We start from the raw sequence: 25,016 nt of genomic DNA on the forward strand, positions 1-25,016 counted from the left end.
GTATTCTTGCCAGGAAAATCCCATGGACAGAGGAGCCTGGAGGGCTGTGGTCCATAGGATCGCAAAGAGTTGGACACAACTGAAGCGACCTGGCACAGTATAGGATAGATCCTCCACATAATGGCTAATACCCATGTAGCACTCATTCTGTGCCAGGCATCACTATACATCCTTTAAAAAAAATGCATTGAAATTGGCATAACATAAAATTTACTGTCTTAGCCATTTTCAGGTGTACAATCCAGTGACTTTAATCATATTCACTGTGTGATCATCACCACTATCTAATTCCAGAACTTTTCATCATCCCAAATAGAAACACTCTCCCCATCAGCAGTCAGTCCGTAACCCCTGCCCTCCAGCCTCTGGACATCACCAGTCTGCTCTTGGCCTCTGTGAATTTGCCTATTCTGGACATTTCATGTGAATAGAATCATGCAGTACGTGGTCTTTTGTGTTTGTAGCATGTATTTACACTTCATTGCTTGTTATGGCTGGATAACTTATTCCATTGTCTGTTTAGACCACGTTTTGTTTGTCCTCTCATCTCTCGATGTACATTTGGGTTGTTTCCACTTTTAGTCCAGGCTCTCATTTTGCCTAATAGTAAAATAAGGAAGACTGCCTCTTACAGAGAGCTCACATGCTAAAAGCAGGAAACCTGCCATCCATTTTCTGACGATGACTCTTGGGCCCAGGGAAGAAAGGACACTGCTCCCAGCTGAAAGCTTGGGGCTGGACCACTGCCTGCACTGGACACCTCAAGCCACAGGTGCTAGGGGCATTCTCCATGGGAAGAAAGCACCTCTGAGTGTAGGCACCCTGGCCTTGGCTCTCCTCTCCACAGCAGCGCCAGGGGGAGTCAGTGGGCCTCAGGGCAGTGCAGTGGATCCTAAGCTGGGTGCCCAAAATCAGGCTTTCAGACCCTCAATCGCCCGGTGGGTGTCCTGGAGGGGTGGGTGTACCAGGTGACAGAGGTTCCTCCAGGACCTGGCCTGGCTCTACAAGGGCACTACGCACCCCTACCTTCCTCTAAGCACTTGGTGGGGAGGGAGGCACCCAGAGGGCCTCTGTGTTCTCCCCACCACCCAGCTCCGGGAGCCCCCGGGAGAGCTCCGAGTCCTGGCTGGAGGTCCGCCAACAAATTGATCATTTGCGCAAAAATCTCCGTGATGAACATGCAAGGCTCTGGGATGAATTCAGGGAAGGGCCAATGTACTCAGAAATCACTCCAGGCTGAGGGTGAGGGCTGCCCAGAGAATCCCAGGCAGTGGCCGTGGGACAGGCTCCACCCCCACCCCTCCGTCCCATTTTCCCCTTCTCTCCCTCTGCCTGAGAGCTCCTTAGTCCGAGGCAATGAATGAGAACCACGCCCACCCCGGCCGGTTCGCGGACACAGAGACCCGAGGCTACAGACACTGCAGCCCACTCAGACTTTATTCAAAGATCAGGAGGTGAGAGTGCGCAGAGCGCAAGGGGGCTCCAGGCCAGGGTAGGGGTCGCCGAGGCTCCAGCTTAACGGTATTTGGAGGTCAGCACGGTGCTCACGTTGGCCAAGAACTTGTCCAGGGAGGCGTGGACCGCGGGGGTGAAATCACTGGGGAGGTGGGAGGCCAGGGTCACCAGCAGGGAGTGGCTCAGAAGCTGCCGAGAGAGGGGACGTCAGGGGGGCGGGGGCTGGGTGGGGGCGCCGCCGCATTCTCTGCCCCGCTAGCCCAGATCTGTCCCGGCCCTGCCCGCGAGCTCACCTTGAAGTTGACCGGGTCCACACGCAGCTTGTGAGCGTGCAGGTCACTCAGTTCAGACAGGGCACCGGGCAGGTCGTCCAGGTGTTCCACCGCTTTGGTCAGCGCGGCGGCCACCTTCGCGCCGTGGCCCTTGACCTGCGCGGAGCCGTGGCTCAGGTCGAAGTGGGGGAAGTAGGTCTTGGTGGTGGGGAAGCTCAGGAACATCCTGGGTGAAGAGGCGGGAAAGCCGGGCTTAGGCCGAGCGGCCCGGGACAAGGACGCGCCCGGCGTGCGGCCCGGTCCCCTCGGGGCAAGTGCGGTGCTCACCTCTCCAGGGCCTCTGCGCCATACTCTGCAGCGTGGCCGCCAACCTTGCCCCAGGCGGCCTTGACATTGCCCTTGTCGGCGGCAGACAGCACCATGGTGGGTTCTCTCAGAGTCTGGGTCTGGACCAGAAGAGTGCGGGGCTGCGAGTGCGCGAGCTTTTATGCTCCCGGCGCCAGGGGCACGCCCGCCCGCGCTGCGCTCATTGGCTGGCACGCGGCATGCGCGGCCGGACCTGGACCGCAGAGGGCGCGCGGCGTCCGACCTGCGCCCGGCCGGGCGATGGGTGCTTCCCTCACCCACCCACGGAGACCTGGACTCTGACCCGGGGTTCTTGCTTCCACCGTCTGCTTCCCGCCCGCTGCGTCCACCTTCCCCGAAAGTGGTAGCCTCGCGCCAGGTGGCAGGGGCGGGATTGTGGAGCTGGGTGGATGCCCGCTCCTGCATCCTGTAAGAGTCCGTCAGCTGTCTTGAGAACGGAAGGGAGTAAGTCAGCCCGTGCTATCCACCCCGGACCTAGGCTTGGCACACTCTGGGCATTTTAAACTTGGGCAGTATCAGTGAATGAACGGGCGATTGAGTGCGCCTAGTCCATGCCAGAGGCAGCCAGTAACACACTTGGCTCACCGTTCACATGTAATCAGCGAATTCCTCCCCACCCCACCCCCACCCCAGTCCAAGCCTCCTGTTCCTCTTCAGCCTTGGCGCCAGATTCCTTTGTTTCCGCAGAGAGTTTTTGAGTGCAACTAAGTGGCAGTCTTGGAACGAACAGATACTGAGAGCGGGTTACAGAATTTGCATGGAGCTCTGGGTTCAAGTCTCTTCTCCCCGGGTGCTGGTTCCTGCAGCCCCGGCCCTTTTAAGGCAAGACTTGAGGAACGTTTCTCAGCGGAAGGCTTACATTCATAATATGGGAAGACCTCCAGCATAGATATAAGAAAAGACAAATGACTTATGAGAACAATTGACAAAGGATTTTACTGGAAAATTAACAGAAATATCGAAATAAGTGAGACAGAACTGAATGAATTGGCCAGAAAACAGGTAGAGGATACACAGATCAGTGAGAAGAGCAAGTTGAAGGAAAACATATGTAAGGTAGAATGATATTTTTTGGGGGGAAAAAAGGTACAGTTATAGACATAACTGCATCCCCTCAGCACAGAATAGAAGCCAGTGGGCTCAGTCCCAGACTTTGAAAATCAGCTGTTTCTGTGGGGGTTGGGGAGACAGGATGGAGGGACTCTCTCACTCTTTTGAATAACATAAAAAAAGGTGCACGCGTGTGTGAAAATGTTGTTGTTTAGTCACTCAGTCGTGTCCAACTCTTTTGTGACCCCATGAACTGTAGCCCGCCAGGGCCCTCTATCCATGGGATTTTCCTGCAAGAATACTGAAGTGGGTTGCCATTTCCTCCTCCAGGGGATACTCTCGACCCACGGATGGAACCTGGATCTCCTGCTTTGCAGGCAGATTTTTTTTTTTTTTTTTTTTTTTAACCACTGAGCCGCTGGGGAAGTCCCCTGTGAAAACGTAGGTGGATTTTAATTTTTCATTTATTTTCTACATTTAAATAAAAGTGAATGGGGCTGCGGGATAGTGGAAGAGTACATGGTGAGAGGGGAAGTAACTCCCCAGCTGTTCAGAGGTCCTTGCCCCAAAAGAACGTGATCATCAGTGGCCCCGCCACCCTCCTCACCTTTTATCCAACGCAGAGTTGCCCTGAAGACGAGGGTGGGGGGCTGGGCTGGAGGCGCTGATTGGGTCCTTAAGGGCTACAGGGTGGGTTGGGTGTTCGAGGTTCCAGAGTGGAGTCCAAGGGCCTTTCTGAAGGTTGCTCACAGGACCAAGGCAGAACTGCCAGGAGACCCCAGAAGCCCGGATGGATGTGGGGAGGGGGCTTAGAGGCCAGGGAACGCAGGGCTAGGGGCACAGTGAGCTTCGCAGACTCCAGGGACAAGGGAGTGAGGAGCCTGCTGAAGACGGCAGCGAGCTAGAGGCCCCTCTTCTCACTGACTGCCCCTCCCCCGCAACGCCGCAGAGAGTTCCTGTGACCCAGGACGGGTGCCTGGGCCGCGATCCCTGTTCCGATCCCCCTTGTCTCTGATAGGGAGGAAGTGGAATCTCCTGGAGGTTGTCCTGCCCCTACTTTTGCACAAGGAAGAGCCTATTTGTGTGGTTTGCTTTTGTTTTCATCTAACTATGTTTAAGGGGGATCAGAAAAATTTCAAAACAGGGTGGCCATTTCAGCACTCCCCACCTCAGAGAGAACCCTTGAAAGTCTTCCCAGGAGGGGAACTTGGTTCAGCAGATTCTGGGACCCTCAGCCTTAGCTCCCCGCCCTCCTCCACCCTCTCACTCTTAGGGACTGAGAACCACGCCCACCCCGGCCGGTTCGCGGACACAGAGACCCGAGGCTACAGACACTGCAGCCCACTCAGACTTTATTCAAAGATCAGGAGGTGAGAGTGCGCAGAGCGCAAGGGGGCTCCAGGCCAGGGTAGGGGTCGCCGAGGCTCCAGCTTAACGGTATTTGGAGGTCAGCACGGTGCTCACGTTGGCCAAGAACTTGTCCAGGGAGGCGTGGACCGCGGGGGTGAAATCACTGGGGAGGTGGGAGGCCAGGGTCACCAGCAGGGAGTGGCTCAGAAGCTGCCGAGAGAGGGGACGTCAGGGGGGCGGGGGCTGGGTGGAGGCGCCGCCGCATTCTCTGCCCCGCTAGCCCAGATCTGTCCCGGCCCTGCCCGCGAGCTCACCTTGAAGTTGACCGGGTCCACACGCAGCTTGTGAGCGTGCAGGTCACTCAGTTCAGACAGGGCACCGGGCAGGTCGTCCAGGTGTTCCACCGCTTTGGTCAGCGCGGCGGCCACCTTCGCGCCGTGGCCCTTGACCTGCGCGGAGCCGTGGCTCAGGTCGAAGTGGGGGAAGTAGGTCTTGGTGGTGGGGAAGCTCAGGAACATCCTGGGTGAAGAGGCGGGAAAGCCGGGCTTAGGCCGAGCGGCCCGGGACAAGGACGCGCCCGGCGTGCGGCCCGGTCCCCTCGGGGCAAGTGCGGTGCTCACCTCTCCAGGGCCTCTGCGCCATACTCTGCAGCGTGGCCGCCAACCTTGCCCCAGGCGGCCTTGACATTGCCCTTGTCGGCGGCAGACAGCACCATGGTGGGTTCTCTCAGAGTCTGGGTCTGGACCAGAAGAGTGCGGGGCTGCGAGTGCGCGAGCTTTTATGCTCCCGGCGCCAGGGGCACGCCCGCCCGCGCTGCGCTCATTGGCTGGCGCGAGGCCAGAAGGTGCTGGCCTGGAAAGATGGGTCTGGAGAGTGTGTGGGGTGTCGGGGTCCCAAGATGGCCCCTGCCCTGTCCCGCTTTGGCTGCAATGCAGCTATTTATGGTAACTTCTACCCTGGTTCTGTGGGTTGAACAGCTCACGCACTTTTCTGAGCCACCCAAACCCCCTGGAACCGAGTTTGTACCCACGCTGGGGTAGCATGGAGGTTTCCGTTTGCCAGTCTGGGAGAGGAACACAATCTTTTCCGAAGTGAAGCAAGCTGCTTTCGCACTAAAGGGCAGAGACCGAGGGGGGTTCTGCCCAGTCTGGGTGAGGGGTTAGTGTCCAGCATCCCCCTTCAAACTTGGTCACTGAGTGTCCAGCCCTGAACATACCTGAGACTCATCCAGGGAACCATCCTCATTCAGAGTTTGGAGAGCTTGGAGGGTTGGGCTCTTGTCTTTGCAAAGGCTCTGGACTGATAGCTAAGATCCGTGCCCCAGTGCTGCCGAGGAGAGATTGACAGTGTGTGTGTCTGTCTGTCTGTGTATAAGATGGGGCGCTATGGCCCAGGGGCTGCAGAGACTGAGCCAGAGTGCTGGAGCTGGGGTGGGGGTTGGGTAAACTCGGGCCTGCCAGACAACCAGCCTTCCTTAGGATTATTATTTCAAAAATCACTTCAAAGACCCAGTGAAGTTGGGGATTTTTTTGGTCGGGTGCATAAGGCTCAGATTGCTTAGGGACATGCATAGTGTCACACAGTGTGTCTATGTGGACTAGGAATGTGTCGACATACCCCACTCTCTGCCCCAGGAGATTCAGAGGAAGGGACTAATTCGGACGAGGGCCAGGCACTGAGACTGAGACTGGAGTTGGAAGAAATGGAGGAGGAACAGAGGTGAGGTCCAGGGATTCCTGGACCACCAAGTCTGTTTGACCTCAGGCCAGAAACTTGGTTGAGGGTCTCTGGTGCCCGCTACTGTGTGTTAAAGAGGGGAAGATTGACACTTGCAGTTCCTGAGGGAGCTAGCAATGGAGATGAGAGTGAATGAGGATGTGTCTGGCAGCCGCGATGCCGAAAGGGAGTACTCCATGGGCCCACCACATGACGCTGCCCCAGGAGGGCAACTGTCTCAGGGTGCCAGGCGCGTTCCAGACCCAGGACTGTCAGTCCTGGAAATGTCCTCATTCAGGCGGTGTTGAGTGCCAGAGGCCCTGCTCCTAGGCCCCTGGTTCCACTGTCAGCAAAGATTCGGTGTTGCACCCTACGGTTCCTGGAGTCTCCCCTCAGGACCCGGAGCTTCTCCGACCGGCGACTTCGACGCCAGTCCGTCTGCTCCCCAAAGAACACACGTGCGCAGGTTCCAGCCTACTGAGGCCTGTTTATTGAATTTCGCAGACCTAGACCCGCGGGGCACGGAACTCAGCGGTACTTCTCCGTCAGCACCACGGCCACGCCCGTCAGGAACTTATCCCACGCCGCCTGCATCTCCACCGTGAACTCGCCCTGCAGGTGGGAGGCCAGCACCACCTGGAAACACTGGATCACCAGCTGCCGGAGAAGAGGCCGGTGAGAAGGGCCCTGTCCTCGCCGGTGCCTCCCCGAACGCCTCCCCTCCCGCCTAGGCTGCGCCGCGAGCCCTGCTGCGCCCCGGGTGGCTCACTGGGAAGTTGGTGGGGTCCACGCGCAGCACTTGTGCGTGCAGGTCGGCAAGCGGGCTCAGGACTGCGCGCAGGTTGTCCATGTACTGCACGGCCACGCCCACCGCCTGGAGCATGCGTTGACCGTGGCTCAGCAGCTGCACCTCGTCTGGGTGGTCACCCAGATGTCTGAAGTAGACCTTGGTGCTAGGGTACACAGTGAAGAGCCTGCGGGAGCAGGGATGTGGGGAGGACGGTCCCTCCAGCGTCTGCGCTGCGCAGACCCCGGGAAAACCCGCTCAGACTCGCCACCAACCCGGGACTCAGTCCCAGTACCCTGGTCTCCTCCTCCCAGCGATTCTGGAGACCCCGCCCCAACCCACCTGCGCAGCAGCTCCGCCCCGAAGGGCGCCTCGTGTCCGGCTATCAGGTCCCAGACCTGTGTTATGTGGGCGCGCTCTTGGGCGCTGAGCATGACGCTGGCGTGGCGTGCTTTAGGGGCCGCGCCAGCCGCCCCGGCCTCCTTATAGCGGCCCCCTCGTGGCGCCCCGCCCGCCCTTATCTTCAGGAGCGCGGCGAGAACCTGGCGACCCAGGTCGCCAAGCCAGGTTCTCCTCACCGCGGAGAAACTAAATCACGCCGTGTGTGGGTGCCTTTGCTGCAGACTTTAGATGGGTCTGCAATTATTCCCCTGAAGGCAAAGTTACTGCTCCGCCAGACAGAGCCAATGGAGGGACAGGGAGAAAGCGCATGGGGCAGGGAGCCCCCTTAATCCGAGGGGCCAGGAGGTTTCAAGGGTCCTCGCAGCGGTGAGCTGGGATGACAAACTCTGAGGGAAGTACTCTGAGTCCCGACGCGTACCCACCGCGCCGAGTGAAGCCACAGACTGGGTGACATAGGGTGGGACAGAGGTCCCAGTGCAGGTCTGACCTGAGAACGCGGCGTGGACGGTCCTGGGCTGCCCTGCTCCCTTCGGTAGCGACTCTGGGCTCTGCAGGCCAAGGACCGCTCCAAAGCGCCCCTTGGAGTCACTCCAGGCCGGGGGGTGACACCGTGTTGGGCTGCGTTCCTGCGAAGTCCCCATTCTCTCCCGTCACTCTCCCTTCTTTCCCCCAATACTGAGAACGCACGACCAGGCTCCTTCCATCCTCATCCATTTATTGGGGGTCCCTATGAAACACTAATAGGGTGCAGGGGAAGAAGAGGGCTCGAAGCCTGTTCTAGGGGTCCTGCGACGGCCTCAGCGGTACTTCTCCGTCAGGACGCCGGACACGATCGACAGGAACTTGTCCCAGGCGGCGTGCGCGTCGGCCGTGAAGTCGGCGGGGAAGTGCGAGGCCAACGTGACCAGCAGGCAATGGGACAGGAACTGGGGCGGGAGGGAGAGCGGTCAGCGCTGGCGGCCCGGACGAAGCTCCGCCTCTGCGACCTCGCCCCGCCCTCCGGGACCCCGGCCCAGGGAGCAGCCCCGCCCCCGAGGCCTCGCCCCGCCCCGAAACCCCGCCCACCGAGACCTCCTCCAGCCCCCGGGGCCACGGCCCAAAACCCGCGCCGGGGGCCCCGCACCCACCTTGAAGTTGACCGGGTCCACGCGCAGCACGTAGGCGTGCAGCTCGCTCAGCTTGGACAACGCGCTCGTCACGTTGTCAATGCTCTTGACCGCGTCGCCCACGGCGGCCACCACCCTGGAGCCGTGCGCGCGCAGCTGCGCGGAGCCCGTGTGCAGGTCGAAGTGCGGGAAGTAGGTCTTGGCTTGCGGGTAGCAGGAGAAGGGCCTGCGGGCAGCAAGAGAAGAGCTGGCGGGCGGGCGGGCGAGTTAGTGACCGCTCTGGGTGACTCTTGCGGTAGCCGCTGCTCAGTACTGCCCGGCCACCTCACCCTGACCGCCCGTCTCCAAGTCATTCCTTCCTTCCCTCCCTCCCTCCCTCCGTCCACGTGATTGTGGGGACCTGGGTGCTGGGCCCCGAGAGACACAGGTGACCCTCAGACCGCCCCCATCACCTCCTCCTCCTGCCTCTGACCCCCGAGACGCTCCTCACCTGCTCATGCTCACTGACCATCCTCGGTGACACTCCTCACTGACCCATCCTCACTGACCCTCTTCACTCTGCCCTCCTCACTCACTCTTCTCACTCACTCTCCTCACTCTCCCCTCCTCACTCACCCTCCTCAGTCACCCCTCCTCACTGACCCCTGTTCTCACTGAACTCTGACCTCACTGACCCACAAGGTCCCCTCCAGGCTCCACCCCAGCACACCTGGTGCTCACCTCTCCAGGGTCTTGGTGCCAATGACGTCCGCCTGTGTGGAGATCTTGCTCCACAGGGACACGATGATGGTCCTCTCAGTCCTGGTCAGAGAGATGGTGGCGGCTGAGCGGGAGCTTGACTTACTGAAAACTGGTGTTGGTGATGCTCAGCCCCCAGGGTCCCCTTATATATGTGGAACCAGGATTGGGGCCAGGGTCATCACTGGGAGAAGGGAGAGGGCAATGCGGTGGGTTTCTTATCATTTCCAGTGACAGCGGGTGGTCAGGGCCTGGTGGGCTTGATGGCTGAGGGGCTATCACTTTGGCTGCCCCTGCAGAGCCACAGCCAGAGCAGGTAACAGGGAGATAAGGGCCCTGGCCTGGCGAAGGGTCCGTGTGTCCACCCAGCCCAGGGCCCAGCCTCCATAATGATTGTCCCTGACCTGCCTGTCCCTCTGAGGGAAGGATGACCTGGGGTGCGTCCCTCCCAGAAGCGTTCTGTGTTCTTATTTTAAGTTTCTGCGGCTCCACCTGATGAGAAAAGTGAAGCCAGGTGTCACAAGGAGGGAGTAACAGTCTTGGCTTCTGGCCCTCTCCAGCCTTGGCTGTAGATCCCTCCTCACCCGGCTGAGGCTCCTTCTGAGGTCTCCTCCACCCACAGGCCCCCAGATGCCTGGTGGGGGCCTCTGCCAGCTGGCACCCAGGGGAGGGGCTGGCCCTTCACATAGTGCCTGGGGCACAGAAACCCACGGTTTTCCCTCCTGGGTTTCCATCCCAGCTGGTGCCTTCACCTGCTTTACCCTCTTAGCTTATCCCCTCCTCCCCAAGGCAACCATTTCTATGTGCTTCATGGGTTCCTTGTTCTCGCAAAGAGTACAGCGAGAACTGTATATATATATATATATATATATATATATATACACATATACATATATATACATATATACATATATATATGTATATATATATAAAATTTAACAGATTGTAGCTTGATTAAAATTTTTTAATTCTTATAAACATTTCCTTATAGGCACATCTCTTTTGAAAGATAGGATTTTTTTAATAAGAAGGGGAAGAAACTGGATATACCACAATTAATTTGGGCTTCCCTCATAGCTCAGCTGGTAAAGAATCCACCTGCAGTGCAGGAGACCCTGATTCGATTCCTGGGTCAGGAAGATCTTCTGGAGAAGGGATAGGTTACCCACTCCAGTAATCTTGGGCTTCCCTGGTGGCTCAGATGGTAAAGAATTCACCTACAAAGCGGGAGACTCAGGTTTGATCTCTGGGTTGGGAAGATCCCCTGGAGGAGGGCATAACAACCCACTCCAGTATTCTTGCCTGGAGAATCTCCATGGACAGAGGAACCTCTCAAGCTAAAGTCCATGGGGTCACAAAGAGTTGGACATGACTGAGCGACTAAGCACAGCATAACACATGTTTGATTTACAATGTTCTGTTAATTTCTGCTGCACAGCAAGGTGACTCAGTTATACACACATATACATTCTTTTTTATATTCTTTTTCATTAGGATTTATCCCAAGGGATTGAATATAGTTCCCTGTGCTATATAGCAGGACTTGTTGTTTATCCATTCTATATGTAATAGCTTGTATCTACCAGTCCCTCCTTCCCTCTTTCTTCCTCCCATTTGACAACCACAAGTCTGTGCTCTGTTTATGAGTCTGTTTCATTTTCCAGGATAGGTTTGTTTGTGGCATATTTTAGAATCCATATAGAAGTGATATCATATGCTATTTGTCTTTCTCTGTCTGACTTACTTCACTTAGTATTGTAATCTCTAGTTGCATCTTCTGCTGCTGCTAAGTCGCTTCAGTTGTGTCCAACTCTGTGCGACCCCATAGACAGCAGCCCACCAGGCTCCCCCGTCCCTGGGATTCTCCAGGCAAGAACACTGGAGTGGTTTGCCATTTCCTTCTCCAATGCATGAAAGTGAAAAGTGAAAGGGAAGTCGTTCAGTTGCTTCAAATGGCTTTATTTTGTTCTTTTCATGGCTGAGCAGTATTCCGTTGTATGTATATACCACATTTTCTTGATCCATTCCTCTGTCAATGGACATTTAGGCCCTTTCCACGTCTTGGCTATTGTGAATAATGCTGCTTTGACATAGGAGTGCATGTATCTTTCTGAATTATAGTTTTGTCTGGATATCTGCCCAGGAATGGGATTGCTGTATCATATGGTAATCCATGTTTAGCTTTCTGAGGAGCCTGCGTACTGTTTCTCATCGTGGCTGCACCAACTTGCATTCCCACCAGCAGTGAGGGAGAGTTCTCTTTTCTCTACTCTCTTCAGCATTTATTTGTAGACTTTTAAATTTTGGCCATTCTGACCGGCGCGCGGTGGTAGCTCATTGTAGTATATATGGATATATTTCTATTTGACTGTGCCAGGTCTTAGTTGCAGCACATGGGATCTTTAGCTGTGGCATGTGGGATCTAGTCCTCTGACAAGGGATCACACCTGGGCCCCCTGCATTGGGAGCATGTTGTCTTAGCCACTGGACCACCAGGGAAGTCCCCCCAGTATTATTTAAATAGAAGGAAGGGGTGGATAGCAGGCAGCAAACTGGTAAAACAACTGTCCCCAGGTGATGGGGTCTGCAGGAGTTCTAGCTTGCTCGGTTTTGCGTGTTTTCATGGGGCTTCCTCCTGAGCACAGGTTCCTGGAACCACCAGGTGCCATGAGGTGGAGCTGAGCTGTGGGCGGCCTGGCACCATGCCCCGGTCTCTGTGTCTGAGCCGGGGGTTCCATAGCCCAGGCCTTGGTCCTCTGGAGTGTTACTCCGCTCATGTGTCCCCCCAGCCCTCTGTCCACTGCCGCAGAGGAAGCAGCAGGGGTGCTTAGAGAAGGGGCTGACCCCCTTCAACACCCCATCCACGGCACTGTCCCAAGGGAGCCCATGTTCACGTGCTGGCCAGTTTCAACTCTTGATTGTTGGTGGTATTAATAATGTGTGTAGGGACACCTGGTTTTATTACCTGGGGTGGATGAGCATTTTCCTACATGACAATTAGAATCTGTTTATTCCTTTTCAGTGTTCAAATGGGTTCAGGGTGTATTTTTGTAACTTGTTTTTTTTTTTTTGACACACATATGATCAGTCTCCAGACACACATGCACTGTCCTCACACACTCAGGGTCTTCTGTCTACATTTTCTTTAACACATGTTTTCTGTATGTATTTCAATTAATATTTTAAGATTTTGCACATTATGCATATTATTTGTCACAGCAGCCCTGGAAAAAGCCCAGCTTGAAAAGCGAAAGCTCCCTTCTGTCCGCCTCACCTGCGCAGGTGACCTTTCTTTATCCATTTCCTGGGAGTGAGCTACCAGTGGAGTGACAACCCCGCGCCGTGGACGGCGCATGCGCAGGGCCGCTTCCCGCCCGCTCCGGGGGCCCCGACAGCATCGTGTCCTCAGAGGCTCCCTAACAGTCAGGATTCCTGTTCCTACCAACACCACAGAGGAAGAACACAGACTCCTGGGTCACCACTCACCCTTGTGTATTTCTTTGTTTAGCTGACTTCCCTGAAGTGCCTCCAGCTTATTGATGCTTTTCTCTTCACTGTTAGTCCCTCGGTCCAGCAAGAGTGTGCCCAGCACAGCTGGCCCTAAGGGTGAACTTGAACCAACTGTCTGGGAAGCTCACTCTGAAGCTTAGACTTCAGTCCCAAGCTCAGCCACCTGAGCCTCCCTGTGAGCACCCTTTGAAGCCCCATGCAGTGGCGGTCACTGTGAAGTCAAGTTCAGCAGAAACCATTTCCTTTCAGGTCCAGGACCGGGATCATTGGGGACAGGGGTGACGTTTGGGCTCCAGGCTGGAGAGAGCAGGGACCACAGGAGACTGCCAGCCCCTCATCTTGGGAATTCCCCAGCAGGGGGGTCTCCAGCCAGAATGGAGGGTGCCAGGTGTAAGCAGGGGTTCAGTGGACCTGTGTGGGCGGGGGAGGTGACGGGGGGAGGAGCGGGCAAAGTAAGTCAGGCTGGGTTAGAACCTGGCTGCAGGACCCCAGCCCGGAACTGCCACCTTCAGCCCCCAGAAACTCGGGCCGGGGCAGGGGCCTATAGGCCGGAAGGCTGGGCTGAATCGAGGGAGGGCCTGAGGGCAGGAGGGAAGAGCCCCTCCTTTTGGGCTGGGGCCGTGGCTGACTGCTCCTTTTCTTAGCATTTGTCAGGTGGTGCACAGACGCGCTTCGCCCCACTGTTTTCTTGCCTTTCTTTCTTCTCCTGGGTAGTCTGTGTCCTGACCCCACAAACTTGTGCCTAGGGAGTTGATTTTAATGGAGGGGGTGAGGGCCCTGGCTCCGTCCCCATCCTAACCGCCCTCCGTCTGCCCTTAGTCCACCTGGCGGCACTGACCTCCACCTGTGCTCTGGAGACACCCCCACCCCCCGCCCAGGCTCACATCCCCTCCCCTGCCTCCCATCCCTCCTGGAGATAGTTGCTCCATCCTTCCTTCCTGAGGTTCAGACCAGCGACCCCAGGCCTGTCCAACCCTCATTTCTCACCCCTGAGCCCTGCTGTGGCTACTGACCCTCCATGAGGGAAGGCTCCCTGCCCCCAGCTCTGCCTCCCTCCTCTGTCCTCCTCCAGGCCCCGAGCTGCCTCCTTCTAGCCTGCTCCGTCCTCTCCAGGCCTCCTTCCGGGAAGGTCCTCCTTCAGATGTCACCGTATTACTAGGCCCACACTGACCACCCCATTTAAAATTGCAACTCCCTCACCTGGCCTGTCCAGTCTTCAACTTGCTACACTTTTCTTTTTTCCAAGAAAAACACATGTTTATTACCCACTAGAATGTAAGCTCAGAAAAGGAGGGAATTTTGTTTTGGTTTTGTTTGCTGGTCTGTGAAGCCTCCTGGACAGTCAGGAGCCCAGAGCTGGCTCCCCGTAAAGAACTGTCTAGTGACCCACGGGTCTTTGTGCCTCAGCACCATGCGTGCACTGACCACCATCTCCCTGACGGTGAATGCCCCTGCCTGCACTGCCTCCTGGGTGAGCTGAATGCCCCTGCCTGCCCTGCCTCCTGAGTGAGTGAATGCCCCTGCCTGCCCTGCCTCCCGGGTGAGCTGAGCTCGGGGCTGGGGGTCAAGGATGGCTGGCCAGGGCCTGCCCGAAGGTGGACAAGGGTGCTGGCTCCTGTCCCCACAGAACAGCAGGCCTACCAGCGCAAACGGTGCCGGTTCTTCGGAACGTGAAGGGTTCCCAGGGTCTCCTGGCCCCATGGGGAAGCTGAGGCTTAGACAGCGGGGAGGCAGCTGTGGTCACAAACTCCACTGGGGCTGAGGCCCGGGCCTCAGGGGAGAGACTCCTCACACTCAGGCCGCTCCCCTCCAGGGGAGGGGAGGCCCGAGACCCAGCTCCTTGGAGCTCCAGGGCAGTGAGGTGCGTGGGTCCACATCCCACAGCCACGATTTGGGCAGCAGTCCCTCTGGTCAGAGTCCTCCCTGGAGGAAGGGAAGGAGGCATCTCCCTTAAGAGAGGTTCTGCAGCCCTGACCAGACCCTAAAGGCAGGCGAGCAGCAGGGTCTGCCTTGGGCAAGATTGTGAAGGCCCAGAAGCTCCATGTATTCCTCGTGGGTGATGTATGACCTTCTAACCAGTGCCAGACCACTGCTAACTGCTGGGTGCTCAGCCCAGGGCAAGAAGACACTCCTGCTGGGGAAGGTGTGCAGAACAGGATGAGGGCAGCAGGTAAACATGCCGTGAGAAGGAGGAAGGCCACCCCGGACACCTGGGTTTTCTCCACGACGCTTGTGCACTCCTCTGGAACATGACATCAGGACTTGGCCGCTGGAACTGCCATGCTCCAGGCAGAAAAGCACTGTCCAAATAGAGAAAACGGGGACCACTCCCACCAAGAGGACATCCCGGCAGCCCCCGTCCTGGCTGATGAGCGGCTGCTGCTTCACTGTCAGTCACAGCATCGCTTATCTTCTAGATGAGACTCACTGAGACACTGGATTGTAGGATGACTCCCACTTCCCGGTTCAGTCCAGAGCTAGCCTGCTTCCTTGAGCCCAGGCTCAGTTCTCTGACTCAGATACAGGGCTCCCCACGGCAGTGGTCTTCTCTGCGGCCGTGAGTTAACAGACCCAACTCTGTTTGGCCATGGCTGTGTTCCAGCTGGTCTCTGGCTGGAGAGAGACAGATGGCATTGCCATCAGAAAGGAGAGAGCAGGGAAGTGCTGTTCATGGAGCTCAGAGGGGTTATACTTTTAGATAAGTCAATAGGGAAGATGGTGCTGAGATGGGGATTTCTGAATGAGTATTTGAAGGAGCTGGGAGAATCAACCACAAGATGTTTGGGGAAGAGTGAGTGGCGCCAGGTGCAAGGGCCCTGAGAGGGCCCAGGCCTCCGTCATCGTCTGGGAGACAAAAAGGAGGCCAGCGCAGGGTGGAGTGACAGGCGGGGAGTGCGCTGAGGTCAGGTCTAGCACATCACGAACAGTGTGCTGAGCCGCTGCGGTCCCCCACCTGGACCAATCATCGCTAACATTTGTGTTGTCAGTGTATATGGGGATGTGTCTCAACGTGTTTTATTTTTCTTCTAAACACTGGGGTCACGTGTGATGACATCATGTCTCTGTGTAAACTTGAGCACAGATCTCCTAGAATAAGGAGATCCTTCTATGTAAATGGGCTTCCCTGGTGGCTCAGAGGTTAAAGCGTCTGCCTGGAATGCGGGAGGCCCGGGTTCTATCCCTGGGTTGGGAAGATCCCCTGGAGAAGGAAAATGGCAACCCACTCCAATACTTTTGCCTGGAGAATCCCACGGAGGGAGGAGCCTGGTAGGCTACAGTCCATGGGGTCTCAAAGAGTCGGACACGACTGAGCGACTTCACTTTTTTCACTTTCTATATAAATAACCACAAGCCTATCCTCAATCTAAGTGAACTTCCCTTTGCACTGAAACTCCCTGTTCATCCCCCACATTTGTTCCATTTGTTCAGGTTGGGATCTGATCCAGGTTCTTATGTAGCTTTCAGTTGCCTATTCATTTTTTGCTTCCAGAAGCTCTCCACCCCATACCCACTGTTCCTTATCAATGACTGCAGAACAGTTCAGGCCTACTGACTTGTAGAATATTTATTTCATTTTGGGGTTGCTCTGATAGGTTCTCTGCAGTGTTATTCAGCTGGTTCCTTTGTCCATGTGTTTCCTGTACCCTGGAAGTCAAATCAAAAGACTTGATTAGGTCAGGTTAAAAGCTATTGACAACTAAGGCAACTCACAGAATGGGAGAAAATATTTGCAAACCATATATCTGATAAAGAACTATATCCAGAAGGTAGAAATAACTCTTACAACTCAACAACAAAAAGAAACAACCCAATGAAAAATGGACAAGGGACTTGAATAGACTTTATCAAAAAAAAAAAAAGAATAACACATGAAAAGATGCTCAACTTCGTGACTTGTTTGTGAAATGCAAATCAAAACCACAGTGAAGCCCCCGGTCCAGGTCTCTCCTTTGGAAAGATGTCAGACCTGGCAGTAGCTGACACCTGGAGCCTTAACTTGAAGCTGCAGGAACTGACCAACGCTTATAGGCTGCCAAGTAACTTTCTGGATATCAACATCTTTAATCCACAGACGGTAGGCGTGGGCTGCACTCGCTTCACCCACCTACGAGATTTGCATGTGAACAAAACTACCTGTTTTCAAACTGAAGGAGTCCTGTGTATGACGGTGCTGCAGTAACTTTGAGTGACTAGAAAATGAGCTGGAGCAAGAGAGAACGACTGTATTAATAGTCCCACCACTGCCCGGGAAAGTCTTGAAATGGCAGCTCCCTTTTCGAGGAAATGAAAGGGTCTTTGAGGAGTCCTTTATTGGAGAAAAGAGGTAGGGCCTCAAACAGTTTATTAGCAGAATTGCTAATAAACTGGATGGATGCTGGGCATCCACCAGCTCAGAATGAACGCTGCCTACACATGTTCCTGCAGGAGGAGGCAACTGACAGGAACTGCGTCCCCAGGAAGGTGTGCCCATAGGAGCCCTTCTCACCACTTGCCCTCTACTTTCCTGCTGAAATGACACTGGTTGTTACACTAAGCCTCTCTCTCTTTGATCTGAAGCTGGCTGTCCCTGCCCTGGCCTGATAGACAGTCTGGCATTGTGTTCCTTGGCACCTGACTGTACCTTGGAGGCTCTGCTAGGATCCTCTTCTCTGAGGAGAGGTGAGAACCACAGGCAGATGCCCTTTGTGTTGGGTTGAGGTCGGTGGGGATTGGACTAGAAGGCAAATTCTTGGGCATTTCACATGCCAGAGGCTAACCTTGGTGGGGGGGTGGCGTGTGCTGGTGGGGCACTTGTATACTTACTGAGGCTGCAAGTCCAGGGGATTTTCTTAGTCTTGAGTTTAGCCAGGAACACAAAGCAGGGAAAGACCCTGACTTTCCTACTTGCATGAACTTTTTCCTTTCGGAAAGGTGGCAGAGACGTCTAAGCTCTTATTTTCTCCAGGCCCATTCCCAATTTTCTCAAGAGTTTCCCTTGTTGTACTTTAAACAAAGAGAGACCTTGTTGCTCTTCATGGCAGTAATTCTGAGGTCTAAGCTGTCTGTCGTGTGGAGTGAGGTGTGTGGGTTTTCTGGGCCCGTCATCATGGCTGCTTCAGAGTCAGGAGAAAGCCGTGGGGTAGTAGGGGGATCCTGTTGCCTAGACCCCCTCCTTTGTGGCTCCCCAATCTAGCTGCTGGTCTTTGCTCACCAGTAGGTAAGGCAGTATGGGCTGGGCCAGCAGTTCTGCCTCCTCAAGCCCTTGCTACTTTATGGGTTAGTTTTGCAGGTTTGGTGGCTTGAGAGCTGGGGGAGACTCGCCATGGCCAGGTAACTTCCTGAAGGGTGGGAGTGGGTCATTTTATAGGTACCTCCCAGTGGTTAGAAAGGGCATCAGGATGTTGGAACCCCAACATCCTCCCCAGAAGCTAAGCTAGCAGCTGGTGTAGATTTCCCAAATCTTAGAGTCTGAAGCAACTTCTTGAGCATGGCAACTTTCCTGGGCTTCTGTCTGGGAGGTGGTGGTTTGTTTGCTGGGGCCCAATATCTATCCCAAGTGGTGTCAAAAGTGAGGGTTCTTTGCTTAGGCTCCCTGTCATGGGAGGACAGGAGTTCTTTATATAGGGTCTCAGGGAAAAGGATTACTGGTTCTGACAAGACCCTGATTGGAGAGATTAGGTTTGCGTTTAGAGTCCATCCAAATGTTGAAGTTCCCTGAGACCGATCAGCTCTCCAGTTCCGGGCAAGCCCCCGAGAGAAGCTTGCTCCCTTTCCCGCTTTTCCAGTGTTGGTGTTGTTGCTGCCTTTTTCATCTGTATCCTCTTTTACTGACTTTTTTAAGTTAAAAATTCCTTCTTTAATTATACACAAGTGCTGGGAGCCTGGCCCCATTTCTGCTGTGCATGTATCCTGACTTGGGGCTTTTATTCAGCAAAATATTCATTCTTCTGTCCTACAATGTCATACTCAACTCTTTTCATATTAAGACATTGAAGAAAAAAAAACCCCCACAATTCAGGGACTTCCCTAAATTGGTCCAGTGACTAAGACTCTGCACTCCCAGTTCAGGGGGCCCAGGTTTGATCTCTGATCAGGGAGCTAGATCCCACATGCTGCAACTAAGCAACCAAATAAATAAAATAGCAAATATTTTTTAAAAACCCCATAATGTCCACAAAAATATGAAGATCATGCAAAGATAGACTGAAGAGCCAGGCTGAAGAAGACTAAACGAGAAATTTGATGTTGACAAGTAAAGGCCATTCTTGGGAAGGACAGTGTGCGATGAGATCTGTGTTGATGGCTTTGGACTGGTGTTAATCTCCTGACTTTGGTGGCAGGTTAATCACCTGCCTATGCAGGTGCCCCAGCGGCTCAGATGGTAAAGAATCCGCCTGCAATTCAGGAGACCTGGGTTTGATGCTGGGGTCAGGAAGATTCCCTGGAGAAGGAAACGGCAACCCACTCCAGTATTCTGGCCTGGACAATTCCATGGACAGAGGAGCCTGGCAAGCTACAGTCCATGGGGTTGCAAAGAGTTGGACATGACTCAGCAACTTTCATTTCACAATCTCGTGATTTTGGTGGTAGTTCTCTGGCTGTCCAGGTAAGTGTTCTGGTTGACTTTAGGAAATCTACAGGTGTTTAGGGATGCTGAGAGTATTAAAGGGAGTCATGCCTGCATTCTACTCTCAAGTGACTCAGAAAGGAAGAGCAAGTGAAGGCAAGTTGTAAACTGGGGAATCTTGATGAATATTTGGAAGTTTTGTCTTCTTAGCATATTTTGTAGGTTTATTATGGCAGAAAGCGAAGAAGAACTAAAGAGTCTCTTGATGAAAGTGAAAGAGGAGAGTGAAAAAGTTGGCTTAAAGCTCAACATTCAGAAAACTAAGATCACGGCATCCGGTTCCATCACTTCATGGCAAATAGTAGGGGAAACAATGACAGACTTTATTTTGGGGGCTCCAAAATCACTGCAGATTGTGACTGCAGCCCTGAAATTAAAAGATGTGTGCTCCTTGGAAGAAAAGCTATGACCAACCTAGACAGAATATTAAAAAGCAGAGACATTACTTTGCCAACAAAGGTCCATCTAGTCAAGGCTATGGTTTTTCCAGTAGTCATGTATGGATGTGCGAGTTGGACTATAAAGAAAGCTGAGCACCGAAGAATTGATGCTTTTGAACTGTGGTGTAGGAGAAGACTCTTGAGAGTCCCTTGGACTGCAAGGAGATCCAACCTGTCCTTCCTAAAGGAAATCAGTCCTGAATATTCATTGGAAGGACTGATGTTGAAGCTGAAACTAATACTTTGGCCACCTGCTGTGAAGAACTGACTCATTTGAAAAGACCCTGATGCTGGGAAAGATTGAAGTTGGGAGGAGAAGGGGATGACAGAGGATGAGGCAGTTGGATGGCATCACTGACTCAATGGACATGAGTTTGAGTAAACTCTGGGAGTTGATGATGGACAGGGAGGCCTGGCGTGCTGCAGTCCATGGTGTCGAAAAGAATTGGACACGACTGAGCAACTGAACTGAACTGACTGACTGAGATATAATTCCCATGCCATCCAATTCACCCACTTAAAACATAACAGTTCATTTTTAATACATTCACAGAATTGTGCAACTATTACAATTTTAGAGTATTTCCATCATCCCCTGAAGAAATCCCATACCCACTAGCAGTCACTCCTATTTCTCCATCTTTGTCTTATTTTTACAGTTGCTTTTTGACAGTTTGAAAATGTTTTAAAATATAAGATTACAAACTCACAGTATCTGTGTTGTAATAACAATAAGTTATTGGATATTAGAGATTCTTTGCACAGCCAGGGTACTATGTTCACAAGTCACTTGGAATAGTTCTTTTTTTCTGATCGTTAGATTCCTACATCCTCAACCAGTTTCATGTAACTTATATTCTTATTTTGATGGTTTTATTTTTTGCTCTTTTAAAATTTCTTTTTGATGATTTAACATGATTCAAGGTCAAGAGAGTGAAGAGAGTTAGGCTTGGAGGAGCACGCCTTCAACCCCATTCACGTTGCCATGTGTAATCATTTCCAGTTTATCTGTCCATAGTTGCTTTTTGCAAAAACATGCAAACACACACTAACAGATGAGCACCTGCAAGGGCACACAGAGGTCAATGAACTCTGTGCATGTGTGAACTCACATGCATGTGTGCCCACACATACTTGAATTTCCCCTCCTCGTGGAAAAGAAATCATGTTATACATACACCAATCTACTTTTTCACTTCTTTTTCTTTTTAACTCTGTAAATCCTGGCTATCATGTCACAATCATTGTAAGAAATTGTCATTTTTTTTTCCGTTCCCAGTTCCTTGTGGTGTGGATGTTCATGGTTTGTTCTGTCGTTGAATCACTCTGGACTGTTTTCCAGACTATAGCAGACTCAGCTGCCCCAGTGGCTCTATACATCTGTGTTCTACTCCCAGCCACGTTGTGGGGGGCCGCCAGCAGAGTATGGTCAAAGTCTTGGCTTTTTGTTTATCAAGTAGGTGAGAAATGATCCCAGTGAAATTTTTAGTGTTACTTTGCATTTCTCTTGTTATGAGCAAGGTTGAACCTCTTTCCCTTTTCCGTGTCTGATCTGTATCCCCCACTAGACTGTCAGCTCCACCAGTCAAGAGCTTTGCTGGTTTAAGTGGTCGTATGCATGGCCTAGAAATATTCTTGGGCCTCTTGCTGCTGCTGCTGCTGCTGCTAAGTCGCCTCAGTCGTGTCGGACTCTGTGCGACCCCATAGAGGGCAGCCCACTAGGCTCCTCTGTCCCTGGGATTCTCCAGGCAAGAATACTTGAGTGGGTTGCCATTTCCCTCTCCAATGCATGAAAGTGAAAAGTGAAAGTGAAGTTGCTCAGTTGTGTCCAACTCTTAGCGACCCCATGGACTGGAGCCTACCAGGCTCCTCCATCCATGGGATTTTCCGGGCAAGAGTTCTGGAGTGGGGTGCCATTGCCTTCTCTGCTTGGGCCTCTTACGGGCTCATAAATGATTGCTTAATGGAGCAATGAATGGGTGGATGAATGAATGAATATATTCAGTACTCCTCTTACTGAAATCAGGCATAAACCAGGAAACAGTATAAATTCCAGAAGAAGAGAGTATACTATCAGAAGCCCCAGAGACAGCCAGAGGGGCCAGCTGGGTTCCAGCATTGCCTCCCACCCCATCCCCAAGTAAAGGCCTAGAGGCGCCCTTTCTGCAGAAGAGAAAGTGCTCCCCCCAGGTTACAGGGAGCCGATCTGATCTCTGCCCTCAGACAGAGGGGGTCAGTGCAAGGATGCCTGCAGGCCTCCCATGTAACCCAGGCAGGCCCTGCATCCTCCCTCCACCTCTGCCACCCCCACCCACAGTGGCCCAGTGACCACAGAGACAAAGTGGACGTTAATTCGTTTATTGGCCCGTCTCGGGGAAGGCGTGGGGTGGGGTGTGAGACTCCTTAGAGCATCTGGGGGCCCATTCCGTCCTGGGGGTCCTGCGGCGGCCTCAGCGGTACTTCTCCGTCAGGACGCCGGACACGATCGACAGGAACTTGTCCCAGGCGGCGTGCACGTCGGCCGTGAAGTCGGCGGGGAAGTGCGAGGCCAACGTGACCAGCAGGCAGTGAGACAGGAACTGGGGCGGGAGGGAGAGCGGTCAGCGCTGGCGGCCCGGACGAAGCTCCGCCTCCGCGACCTCGCCCCGCCCTCCGGGACCCCCGCCCAGGGAGCAGCCCCGCCCCGAGGCCTCGCCCCGCCCCGAGACCCCGCCCACCGAGACCTCCCCCAACCCCGGGGCCCCGGCCCCGAAACCCGCGCCCGGGGCCCCGCGCCCACCTTGAAGTTGACCGGGTCCACGCGCAGCACGTAGGCGTGCAGCTCGCTCAGCTTGGACAGCGCGCTCGTCACGTTGTCAATGCTCTTGACCGCGTCGCCCACGGCGGCCACCACCCTGGAGCCGTGCGCGCGCAGCTGCGCGGAGCCCGTGTGCAGGTCGAAGTGCGGGAAGTAGGTCTTGGCCTGCGGGTAGCAGGAGAAGAGCCTACGGGCGGGCGGGCGAGTTAGTGACCGCTCTGGGTGACTCTTGCGGTAGCCGCTGCTCAGTACTGTCTGGCCACCTCACCCTGACCGCCCGTCTCCAAGTCATTCCTTCCTTCCCTCCCTCCCTCCGTCCACGTGATTGTGGGGACCTGGGTGCTGGGCCCCGAGAGACACAGGTGACCCTCAGACCGCCCCCATCACCTCCTCCTCCTGCCTCTGACCCCCGAGACGCTCCTCACCTGCTCATGCTCACTGACCCTCCTCACTGACCATCTTCAGTGACCCCCTCCTCAATGACCCCTCCTCACTCACCCTCCTCACTCACCCTCCTCACTGACCTACACGGTCCCCTCCAGGCTCCATCCCAGCCCACCTGGTGCTCACCTCTCCAGGGTCTCGGTGCCAATGAGGTCCGCCTGTGTGGAGATCTTGCTCCACATGGACACGATGATGGTCCTCTCAGCTCTGGTCAGAGACATGGTGGCGGCTGAGCCGGAGCTGGGCGCGCTGAGAACTGGCGTCCTGGTGCTCAGTCCCCAGGGTCCGCTTATATACGTGAAACCAGGGTGGGGGCCACTCTGTGGTCATTGTTGGGGGAGGGGAGGGGGCCGTGGGTGTGGATCTCTTATCAGATCCAGTGACCATGGGTGGTCAGGGCCTGGTGGGCTTGGTAGGGTGAGGGGCTATCACTCCGGCCACCCTTGCTGGGCCTGACCAGACTCCAGGGGAGATAGGGGCCCAGTCAGCCCAGGAGGTCATCCTGCGTTTGCAGCCCAGCGCTGCACTTTCTTGTCCATTTCAGAATCCCAGAATGGGAGAAGCCAGAGGACTGCCCATACACTGTCCGGTTCCCGGCTGGCCCGTGCCCCTGCTGGCCCCATTACTGCTGGACTAGGCTGTGGCTGGACCCACATGACACCTCCCCCCTGCCCAATGCACACACTGGCTCTAGAATCCCTGGGTTTCCTCCAAGAAAACAATGCATGGTCTTGCCTGGTGGGCCCTGAAGAGGGAGGTACTGGCTGGTTTCTGAAAAGCTGGCGAAGTGGCAAGTAAACAGAAGAGAATCCTTCTAATATCGTGTGATTTTAGGTTCTGCAGTGTTGCTCACCAAGTCATAACTTAAACAAAGTGAGGCAGATATGCCTTTTAATTTTATTTCAACCTACAATACAATTGATTTTTTTTAGTATGCTGCTCTGTGAATTTTGACACGTGTATAGATTTGTGTAACCTCACCCACAATCAGGACACACAGCTCTATCACCCCCAAAACTCCCACTGGCTGCCCTTTTGCAGCCTCATCTTCCTCTATCCCCTAAACTGACACCACTGTACTTCTGTCTCTTTTAACAATGTCCTGTAAATGGAAATATACAGCTTGTCAACATACAGCATGTCATCTTTCAGGACTGGCTTCTTTCTCAGCATAATATTCTTGAGATACATGCATGTTATTGCCCGTATCAATAGTTGGTTTCCTTTTACTGCAGAACAGTACTCCGTGGTAGTAATGTTCATTCATTCTCCCACTCAAATGTGTGGGTTTTTCCCAGTTTGGGGTTATTACAAGTAAAGCTGCTGTGAACATTCTTGTGTAGGTCTTTATGTAAACATGTATTTTTATTTCTCTGGGATAATACCATATCTAGGAGTAGGATTGTGCTAAGTGTATGTTTAACTTAGTAGGAAACTGCTAATCTGTTTTCCGGAGTGGCTTCACCATTTTGCATTCCACCCAGCAAAAGTCCTAGCTGCTCTGTGTCTCTGTCAACACTTCCACACGTTGGCTGTTGTGATGTTTTGGGGCCGTATGGCGCACTGGCTTCAGTCTGCATTTCCTTGACAGCCAGTGACGTGGAGCGTCTTCTCACACTCTTGTTTGCCATCCAGGTTTTCTCTTCGCTGCAATATCTCTCCTGGTATTTTGACCATTTTAAAATGGGGTTGTTTGTCCTCTTACTGTTGAATTTTGAGAGTTCTGTATGTATTCTGGATGCAATCATTTGTCAGATATGCACTTTGCAAATATTTCCTTCTAGTTTGTAGCTTGTCATTTCATCCTCTTAATAGTATCATTTGCGGAGCCAGAGTTTTATTTTTTGATGAAGTCTAATTTATCAAGTTTTTCTTTTAGGATTCATGTTTTTAGAGTCATGCCTGAGAATTCTTTGCCTAATCCCAAGTCACAAAGCCTTTATCTAAGTGTTTTCATCTAAGACTTTCAGAGTATT

General features: G+C 53.7%; 5 protein-coding genes and 1 pseudogene across 5 annotated transcripts; 1 reads left to right on the top strand and 5 right to left on the bottom strand.

The window, feature by feature from the left end:
• Positions 1 to 1,416: 1,416 nt before the first annotated feature.
• Positions 1,417 to 2,196, bottom strand: LOC113883298 (hemoglobin subunit alpha). The gene is made up of 3 exons (XM_027526919.1): positions 2,055 to 2,196; positions 1,749 to 1,953; positions 1,417 to 1,644 (listed from the first exon to the last, which is right to left on the bottom strand). Exons 1-3 carry the CDS (start codon positions 2,147 to 2,149, stop codon positions 1,516 to 1,518), a joined length of 429 nt encoding a protein of 142 aa, XP_027382720.1. The 5' UTR covers positions 2,150 to 2,196; the 3' UTR covers positions 1,417 to 1,515.
• Positions 2,197 to 4,475: 2,279 nt separating this feature from the next.
• Positions 4,476 to 5,254, bottom strand: LOC113883300 (hemoglobin subunit alpha). Its single transcript, XM_027526920.1, has 3 exons — positions 5,114 to 5,254; positions 4,808 to 5,012; positions 4,476 to 4,703 (listed from the first exon to the last, which is right to left on the bottom strand). Exons 1-3 carry the CDS (start codon positions 5,206 to 5,208, stop codon positions 4,575 to 4,577), a joined length of 429 nt encoding a protein of 142 aa, XP_027382721.1. The 5' UTR covers positions 5,209 to 5,254; the 3' UTR covers positions 4,476 to 4,574.
• A 1,418-nt stretch (positions 5,255 to 6,672) lies between these two features.
• Positions 6,673 to 7,461, bottom strand: HBM (hemoglobin subunit mu). The gene is made up of 3 exons (XM_027526921.1): positions 7,339 to 7,461; positions 6,979 to 7,183; positions 6,673 to 6,866 (listed from the first exon to the last, which is right to left on the bottom strand). Exons 1-3 carry the CDS (start codon positions 7,428 to 7,430, stop codon positions 6,738 to 6,740), a joined length of 426 nt encoding a protein of 141 aa, XP_027382722.1. The 5' UTR covers positions 7,431 to 7,461; the 3' UTR covers positions 6,673 to 6,737.
• A 734-nt stretch (positions 7,462 to 8,195) lies between these two features.
• On the bottom strand, positions 8,196 to 9,002 carry LOC113883408 (hemoglobin subunit zeta-like). Its single transcript, XM_027527079.1, has 3 exons — positions 8,995 to 9,002; positions 8,526 to 8,730; positions 8,196 to 8,324 (listed from the first exon to the last, which is right to left on the bottom strand). Exons 1-3 carry the CDS (start codon positions 9,000 to 9,002, stop codon positions 8,196 to 8,198), a joined length of 342 nt encoding a protein of 113 aa, XP_027382880.1.
• Positions 9,003 to 16,041: 7,039 nt separating this feature from the next.
• LOC113883681 lies at positions 16,042 to 18,745 on the top strand (annotated as a pseudogene).
• Positions 18,746 to 22,141: 3,396 nt separating this feature from the next.
• On the bottom strand, positions 22,142 to 23,401 carry LOC113883893 (hemoglobin subunit zeta). Its single transcript, XM_027528036.1, has 3 exons — positions 23,167 to 23,401; positions 22,579 to 22,783; positions 22,142 to 22,378 (listed from the first exon to the last, which is right to left on the bottom strand). Exons 1-3 carry the CDS (start codon positions 23,259 to 23,261, stop codon positions 22,250 to 22,252), a joined length of 429 nt encoding a protein of 142 aa, XP_027383837.1. The 5' UTR covers positions 23,262 to 23,401; the 3' UTR covers positions 22,142 to 22,249.
• Positions 23,402 to 25,016: the final 1,615 nt, after the last annotated feature.

The sequence above is a fragment of the Bos indicus x Bos taurus genome, chromosome 25 (assembly GCF_003369695.1).
Source record: "Bos indicus x Bos taurus breed Angus x Brahman F1 hybrid chromosome 25, Bos_hybrid_MaternalHap_v2.0, whole genome shotgun sequence".
NCBI classification, from domain to species: domain Eukaryota; kingdom Metazoa; phylum Chordata; class Mammalia; order Artiodactyla; family Bovidae; genus Bos; species Bos indicus x Bos taurus.

Excerpts from the sequence above, each read along its gene's own strand:
- LOC113883298 (XM_027526919.1), bottom strand. The coding sequence starts at position 2,149 with ATGGTGCTGTCTGCCGCCGACAAGGGCAATGTCAAGGCCGCCTGGGGC. Across the intron at positions 1,954-2,054 it reads GGCGCAGAGGCCCTGGAGAG|GATGTTCCTGAGCTTCCCCA; the intron begins GTGAGCACCGCA and ends CTCTTCACCCAG. Across the intron at positions 1,645-1,748 it reads TGGACCCGGTCAACTTCAAG|CTTCTGAGCCACTCCCTGCT; the intron begins GTGAGCTCGCGG and ends CTCTCTCGGCAG.
- LOC113883300 (XM_027526920.1), bottom strand. The coding sequence starts at position 5,208 with ATGGTGCTGTCTGCCGCCGACAAGGGCAATGTCAAGGCCGCCTGGGGC. Across the intron at positions 5,013-5,113 it reads GGCGCAGAGGCCCTGGAGAG|GATGTTCCTGAGCTTCCCCA; the intron begins GTGAGCACCGCA and ends CTCTTCACCCAG. Across the intron at positions 4,704-4,807 it reads TGGACCCGGTCAACTTCAAG|CTTCTGAGCCACTCCCTGCT; the intron begins GTGAGCTCGCGG and ends CTCTCTCGGCAG.
- HBM (XM_027526921.1), bottom strand. The coding sequence starts at position 7,430 with ATGCTCAGCGCCCAAGAGCGCGCCCACATAACACAGGTCTGGGACCTG. Across the intron at positions 7,184-7,338 it reads GGGGCGGAGCTGCTGCGCAG|GCTCTTCACTGTGTACCCTA; the intron begins GTGGGTTGGGGC and ends CTGCTCCCGCAG. Across the intron at positions 6,867-6,978 it reads TGGACCCCACCAACTTCCCA|CTGGTGATCCAGTGTTTCCA; the intron begins GTGAGCCACCCG and ends CTTCTCCGGCAG.
- LOC113883408 (XM_027527079.1), bottom strand. Across the intron at positions 8,325-8,525 it reads TGGACCCGGTCAACTTCAAG|TTCCTGTCCCATTGCCTGCT; the intron begins GTGGGTGCGGGG and ends CTCCCGCCCCAG.
- LOC113883893 (XM_027528036.1), bottom strand. The coding sequence starts at position 23,261 with ATGTCTCTGACCAGAGCTGAGAGGACCATCATCGTGTCCATGTGGAGC. Across the intron at positions 22,784-23,166 it reads GGCACCGAGACCCTGGAGAG|GCTCTTCTCCTGCTACCCGC; the intron begins GTGAGCACCAGG and ends GCCCGCCCGTAG. Across the intron at positions 22,379-22,578 it reads TGGACCCGGTCAACTTCAAG|TTCCTGTCTCACTGCCTGCT; the intron begins GTGGGCGCGGGG and ends CTCCCGCCCCAG.